General features: G+C 30.0%; 1 protein-coding gene across 6 annotated transcripts in view; it reads right to left on the reverse strand.

Moving 5' to 3' along the window:
- LOC106682317 (uncharacterized) overlaps positions 1-7,823 on the reverse strand; it is a 21,304-nt gene that overhangs the window by 10,578 nt on the left and 2,903 nt on the right. For 4 of the 6 annotated variants that reach the window (XR_010843264.1, XR_010843266.1, XR_010843265.1 and 1 more), the window contains 3 exons: positions 6,728-6,805; positions 3,074-3,351; positions 1,918-2,001 (listed from right to left, as the gene is read on the reverse strand). Coding sequence is in view for 2 of the 6 variants with exons in the window: in XM_067046826.1 (XP_066902927.1) it covers positions 1,918-2,001; positions 3,074-3,351; positions 6,728-6,805 (440 nt within the window). In the remaining 4 variants the exon portion in view is untranslated. The remainder of the gene's footprint in view (positions 1-1,917; positions 2,002-3,073; positions 3,352-6,727; positions 6,806-7,823) is intronic. The other 2 variants (XR_010843267.1, XM_067046827.1) reach the window with 1 other exon arrangement.

Here is a 7,823-nt window from a genome sequence, read left to right on the forward strand (position 1 = left end):
TTTTATATTTACTATCCTTCCTGTTTCATTTATATTCATATATCTTATCTTTTAATTTATATTCATGTGTTACCTTCTTAAGTGTACTTATATTACTTTATTATTATTTTCTATAATAATTTACACTTATCTGTATCCACACTCATTTGGTATATTGTCTTTCTTAATCACTTACACATATTGTATCCCATTACTTTATTTCTCCTTTGTTTTTCTATCTATGAGTTTTCTTTTTTAAATTTAATTTAATTTTTTATTTTTATTAATTTATTTTTTATTTTATTTATTTTTATTTTTTTATAATTTTGTAAATATCTCTTCTCCCTCTCTATTATGTATATTACCATTTATGGTTTACCTAATTTAAATAATTTTTTTTTACAATGTGTACTTTAAAATTATTTTCGTTATTGTGGTATGCTGTAGCTATTAATTCTGTCTCATCATTTGATTTTATTCTTTTCTATTTTCATCATATTACCCTTTTCATTTACTGTTTACAACTTTTAATTTTTCTTATTATATTTTACTTTTCATTATATACCCCTGTTATGTTTCCACTTATGTTTTTCTTTTTTCTTTTTTTGTAACTATGTCAAGTGTTTGTATCTTTTTTAGCCCTGACGAAGACCTGCAACGTGGGGCGAAACGTTGGCTCAATAAAAATAGTATAATCATTTACAATTTGAGTTTTTTTGACCTCACCCGGACCATATTCCATTCATCTATACACACGGTCAATTAATAATCTTCCAGTAAATACCTTTTCGTTTTGACTATGAGAAACTAAATGTAATGCTGATGTGAAAGAACATACTCTTGACATGCTTGCAATGAGGAGGAACTTTCCCAGACAAAATTAAAAAATACCTTTTCGGAAGCCGAGATTCCATGTTCTTCATGCCATTCGTTTTTGATTTATATGAAACTTGGCATAACCACTCCAATTGAAGCTTGTTAAATGCTCTATGATGCAATTCCATGATATTCCCCAAAATAAATTTTCATAATATTGATTTCTCGCTGTTCAGGAAAAGCTTTTGGCTTATGAAAACTATATCTCAGGACCTATTAGACGTGAAGATGTCTTATAGCTCTCAAAACAAAGTTAGTTAAGTTTATTACAAAGTAGTTCATAATATTTATCTTCGTATGAATTGAATTTCCCATGATATTTCCTGAAACTTTCTATGGACTGTCATATAGTCCATAGTTTCTTACTTGGGCTCTTAGAGTAGCACAGCAAAGCATATTTTATGGGAACTTAATGTTAGAACTTTTTTATTGATACCTTTCCTGATGTCATGTCTGAGAGTTAGTCAAGTCTAACAAGTAAATTTTCTTTAATAGTGACTCTAAATATACTTTTACTCAATTTAGTTCCAAAATGGTGGCCTATACAGGATTAAGTAAATTAATAATCCAAAGAGTTTTGCTTAGAAAAAACCGTGCTACACTGTTATGACGGCTTTTAAAAAACAAATTTCTACTCTCTCAACATATGATAATTTCCTGTTTTTAAAGAATTAAATGCATAAGAAATATAAATGAAAAATTATGAAAGTTTGGAATTTGTTCATTTCGAGTAAATTGGTAGTGTTCATATCATTCATATATTGACAGTATACACAATCGTTCATGGCGATATTCTTAGTAACGTTTTCAAACAGGTTGTGGTAAAAAAAATAACAGAAAAGTCAATTCACGGCTGGTGAAGGGGGGGGGGGCAGGAGGTATATTTTGGCCAAGACTGTACGTTCATGGTTCCATATTGTCAATTAGAAAATGAGAATGGCTACAAAAAATAAATATATTTGTATCATTTTCGGTTCATAGAAAAAAAAACTTCTTCACCCATTTTTTTAACTTTATGTTTTATATTAAAAGCCCAAACCAAAGGTCATTTATATTATGTACCCTCTCATCCTTGCCCTTTGAGCTTGTTCATAAAATTTCTCCTTTGTTTTACAGGACATCTTCCTCCATTCATATCTGCCTCTTCTGTCAAATAAAAATAATAATGACAATATTGGTTAATTCCTAACAATAAAGTGTTTAATTTTTTAATATATTATTATTTTAATATTATTTATATTTTATTTTAATATTATAATTAATATTTTTAGTAACTTTTAAAGTATACAATAAAAAAACCTAAATAATAGAGCTTTGTTATTAAGGCTATATTTAGGCTTTACTTTTTATTATTTTGGAAAAGGATACAAACATTTTAACATTTCATTAGAAAATTGTTTAAAAAATCTGGTGCTGTGCGCGCATCACACAACTTCCTCACTATCCTACTTAGAGTTATAATTATTTTAGTTTCAGAACTGTTATTTCTATATTAGACATTGAGGCAATACTAATTTTACACATAAGCTTCTCAGTTGAGAATTCGATTAACTCCGATTTCAAATGTTTTCGTGAAAGTATTAGTATTTTAATATTATTTATCGTAGCAATGTTTTTACATTTTTGTTTACAGAATTATGCCAGAAATATAAAAAATATACCAGTTTTAATAAAATTTATATTCTGCATTATGGAATGCTAAATCGTTATAGAATCAATATTGAACATAAGCACGATTTTATCGAGTTATCGAATTTGATATAGTTACGAATTATGAGACTGAACCCATTGCGCATGTACCCGCACTGTCAAACTCATCTTAAGGTACGTCGGAGATACACGCTGGGTTTCTGAGTAAGACAGTCGACGTCGATCTATGGTCCGTAATCCAGCCCAATCCTCCAAAACTTATGTTTATTTTTACAAAAGTGACAAGTTTTATTTTCATCTAAATTATATATTATATTACTCATAGTATTATTCCATTTTTTTTTTTTTATTATTTAGGTACGAATACGATTCTGAGCTCTTGCTATCAGAGTCACCTTTTAAATCAACCATTAAAAAAAATTTTGTAGTTTTTTGTTTCAAAAATCGAAATTTTTTATACTGGTAATTATGTTTTCATAATAAAAATGGATTGGACTATATGGACTGCTCGATTATTATTTGTTTTAAAATTTTATTTTTAATATATTAAAAAAAAAATTGCGAATACCTTGCTATTTCTTCATTTGGTGTATTTCTAGGAAACTTTTTACGATACATTCGCAAGAAGTTTATGAAGGGATGAACGCTGATTCGTACCCAGTCCCTTGTACGCAAATTATTCTTCTTCTTAGTTATGATATTCTTCTTTCTAGTGAAGATGTTCCTCCTCACTAATTTCTGTCCTAATCTGGCTCTGAATCCGCCTGGGCAACCAAGTCTTTTTTTAAAAATGATCCGCTTTTTCATGCAAGCATCTGAAGCCGAGACAAAATTGTCGCAGTCCATCTAGATATTGTAGGAATACAAAAAAATAGGTCTTATTACATGATTATTATAATAAATTGTGACACTCTCTAATAGCAACAAAACACCAAAACCAGGTACTTATTAGGACTATGTAATATTAGTGATATCAATAGGAGAGAGATCTCTCAACTCTCTCCTGATGATATCACTTGCTGTTCTGTTAGGAACGCCTTGTCTCAGCTCTTGTCTTTACACTAAGGTCTCCCTCGACCCATGGAGCCCTCAGACTCCTAGGATAGGTATTATAACTAGCAGCGGCCTATTTTGACCATTTATTTCACCAAATAAAACAGTCTATTACAAGTTTGTTTAACTGTTAGTGTTCACAATCGCGCGATGTGCTTTTAATGCGCGGCACTCTTCATAAAGTAAGAAAACAACAGTCCCAGTTAGTAATTGTTCTAATTTGTGCCATATTTTCTGAGAGGGATCTATTACTTCTGTGATTCACAAATTAAAACGAATCAAGAATGGACTGAGAAGTACAATTGCTTCAAGAAAGAGCATTTCAGTGATGATTGAACCTGATATGATTAAATTGACTTTTAGCAAATAATTCCTGATATTTTTAATTTTTAAAAAATAAGAAAAGTACTTATTTTAAATGTTTGTTTTTTCTTTTTAATGTTTGTCACTTTTCAAATATAAATTAATGATATTAGTTAACCATTTTTAATCTGAAGGGCCTCTATATTTTTTAGAGATCTCAATTGGATAGAGACGGCTCTGGTCATCAATAAAGCCACAACTGTCACCTGTCTGACAATTCGCTGCCAAGGACTTCCTTACTAAAGTTTGGATTACTAGTTACTAAAGAGAGGATTGACAACAACTAATCAAAGAGTCAAAATGATGGTTGCTATCCATATTATTGCACGTGCAGATCATTTTTGGATTTAAAGTAAGATATCAATCCCATAAGCTCGAAAGATATAGAAACCCCGAATGGAGTTCTTGCCAGCTTTTGGTCGGACAGGTAACAGTTCATATTATCTGGGAAGTAATATAGAATTATATTCTTTAAATAACGCTGTCAATTAAAGATTAAACTTTTAAAATATTTTCAGAAAATTCTGTGACTTGATTTTTATACCATAATAACAAATATGTCTATTCTCGTTTCTGAAAACGATACAATTTTTAAGCTACATTTTTCTGAATTTTGAGTTTGGGCATCTTTTTATGTAGCTCCTAGCAAGGACGTATCTAGGATCAAAAGTTTGTGCAAAAATACTGATTTATGTTTTTGTAAAAAAAAAATTAAAGGTCGTTCATACTACACAAAGTTTCATTGTCGATTAAACTTTTCGCGATAGAAGGACGGCGCCCAGTGTTATATTCACAGTACAAAAGCCCAAGAGGAGAAAAAAGGCAGTTATCTCACCCCAATTTTTTATTACTTTAATGAAAACTATGTATAATTACTAGTCAAAATTGATGAGTCTGCCAAGTATAGGAAGGGGGAATAAAAAATGGCGGCTGTTTCAAAGCGATAAAAAAAACTAATTTTTCATTCGAATCTCTATATCTCAAAAAGTAGGAACAACACAAGAAAACCTAAGAGAACGTCTTTTAAAGAAGAGCAAATTTGTTAAAATATGACCCATAATAGAGTTATTTACGTTTAATATTTTTCGAGTTATAGTTTTTTAAAAAGCAACATTTCGTAAAAATGTTGTATGGGACGTCCTGAAAGATCAGTAGTTAGTGAATTTATTTTGAAAAATCTATTATCAGCACTAAAATTAAAGCTAGTTTAATTAACTAAAAAGTATCTTATGATGTTTATCTTCGTAGGAGTAATAGCTTACATGAAATTTGCTAAAATAAATTGATTTATAGTTGTTCGGACAAATTTTCATATGCCAAATTTATATTCATATGTGAATATCATAAAAAATACTACCCCTACGAAGATAAGTGTCATAAACTACTTTATAGCAAGTTAAATTTACTTTATTTTGAATGTTGGCAGACATATGTGCGTCCTATGGATCTAGAGATATATTTTTTCAAAAATCCAACATTTTATACGAACAACTAGAAATTAACATTTTGTGAGTCTATTTTGTCAAATATCATAAAAACTACTACTCCGACAAAGATAAATATAATAAACTATTTTGTAGTAAATTAAACTTGCTTTAATTTGAGCGCTGGCAAACATCTGTACGTCCAATGGTTTCTGAAATGAAGTTTTTTATAAATCAAACTTATTGTCCGAACAACTATAAATCAATTTATTTTAGGAAATATCATGAAAACTACTATTCCTACGAAGATAAAGGTCATAAACTTCTTTATAGTCCATTAAACTAGCTTTAATATGAGTGCTGATAGACATCTGTACATCTCATAATTCCTGAGATATAGATTCTCAAAATAAATTCGCTAACTACTAATCTTTCAGATTTTTAAGAAATTTTACTATTTAAAAAGCTATATCTCGAGAACTATTGGACGTAAATTGCTTTTTTAGGGCTAATATTTCAGCAAATTTACTCTTCTTTAAATAATGTTCTCTTATATTTTCTAGCGTTGGTAGTTTTTAAGAAATAAAAGCTCCGAATGAAAAATTAAGGTTTTGAAACAGCCGCCATTTTTATTCCCCCTACCTATACCTGGCGGAATCATTAATTTTGACTAGTAATTATACATAGTTTTCAATAAAATAATCAAAAATTAGGGTGAGATAACTGCCTTTTTTTCTTCCCGGCTCTTGTACTATCACCTTAGTCCCGTTGCCTAAGGCTGATCCGGAGGTTGCAAGTATTATAGTTGCATTGTGGTCAGCGTTTATGGAGACTTTTAATTAAAAAAGAAGAAAAGAGTGTATGTGGGTCAGGAATTGGTTGAAGAATCCACCTACCCATCATAATCTACTTCGTGAACTGAGCTTAGAACCTACACTTTATCGCGGTGCACGTGGTAAAAGCTTTTGACAGAGGGAAGAATTTTTGCTTAAACATCTGTCAGCCTCCTCAGACTGCGCTCTCTTATAAAAAAAAAATTGACGTTCTGTAAGCATTTTCTAACAATTTGGAAAAGGTTTGAATGGTCCCCAAAGTTACGAATACCCCTATTTTCGCGCAATACTTCTCTTCCCATATTTTGTGCATATTTTTTCCAGTGCAAGGCCACTTGAGTTCCTAAGAAGGGATTTAAGAGAAATGTCCATCCCGATTTAATTCTAGAATTTTGATTCAGACTTATTTCGGTTCATATCTGTTTACTATTCAAAATATATATACGGTGGTTATCACCTAGCTTTACTGCAATTCATGTTAAGATGGTAAATTCCAGAAATGATTTATTAATAATTACATAATTTAAATATTTAAGATATAAAATATACCTGGATCCTATTTGAACTCCAATCTGATGGCTGCAAATTGTCTATTAGAGAATCTATCTCATGACGATCTTTGGGTGCCTAAAAAAAAACAAATACAGTTTTCTATATGGTACAGCGTTGAAGGGTTCAAAGGGAACCTTCTAGTCCGATTCATAAAGAGTGTTAAAAATACAGAAAAGCAAATGTCGAATTTTGCTAAGAACCTATATAGCATAGTTTAAATTAATAAAATAAAAATAGAATGTATATAAACTAGAAAAAAATAACTTTAAAAATTATTAAATAAAAGGAATGATGTTTTAAATAAACCTGATATAATTTTTTTTTTTAAATTTAGTAAACTGAATTCAGTATAAACATAGGGTAGGGTCATTAGCAACATAAAATAAAAAGTGTCTGTAATGTTTCTTATCCTCTTGAAGGAAAGTTGAAAAAACGCCCGCCTGCTGGTTGTGATAAAATGTATACTCACTAAGCTACTTTTTTTTTTTTTTTCCGAACCCTCTAAAACAGAAATAAAAAGTGAATTAGTAAGTGCAGTTAACTAAGCTACTAATCCCGCACAGGGAGATAAATACAACGCGAGCCTATCTAGAACTGTGCACAACAACTCTGAGGTATTTACCTCTTTCGAATACTCAATTTTCTTATTTTATCAATAAAATTTGATTAAATGTAATAAAATTAACTATTAAAAATATGTTGGCAGCTAAGTCTAAATTTATTAATTTATCGTTCAGACCATTTGTAACTTAAAATAATTTAATTAGTACCAGGGGCGGATCCGAAGGTAGTTTTGGGGGCGGGAGAGGAAGGAGGGACTATCGGAGTGTCCTCAGAATTTGGGATGTTGTTAAAGCAGACAGGGTTTGTGGTATATATTTTGTAGAATGTATAAAAAAACCGATTTATCACTATCCTTGACTCTTTAAAATCTATTATTTTAATAGATTGACTTAGGTAGTCACTAACTAACTAGAAGCACCTGTCTGTATCTGATCATTGTTACTACTACATTACATTTGTTATATATTACAGTCTCTACATAATAGTTCATGATTTTTTTTTTTTTTTTGGATAGATAGATTTATTTATT

The sequence above is a fragment of the Halyomorpha halys genome, unplaced genomic scaffold (assembly GCF_000696795.3).
Source record: "Halyomorpha halys isolate HHAL.00 unplaced genomic scaffold, Hhal_1.1 Scaffold401.1, whole genome shotgun sequence".
NCBI classification, from domain to species: Eukaryota; Metazoa; Arthropoda; class Insecta; order Hemiptera; family Pentatomidae; genus Halyomorpha; species Halyomorpha halys.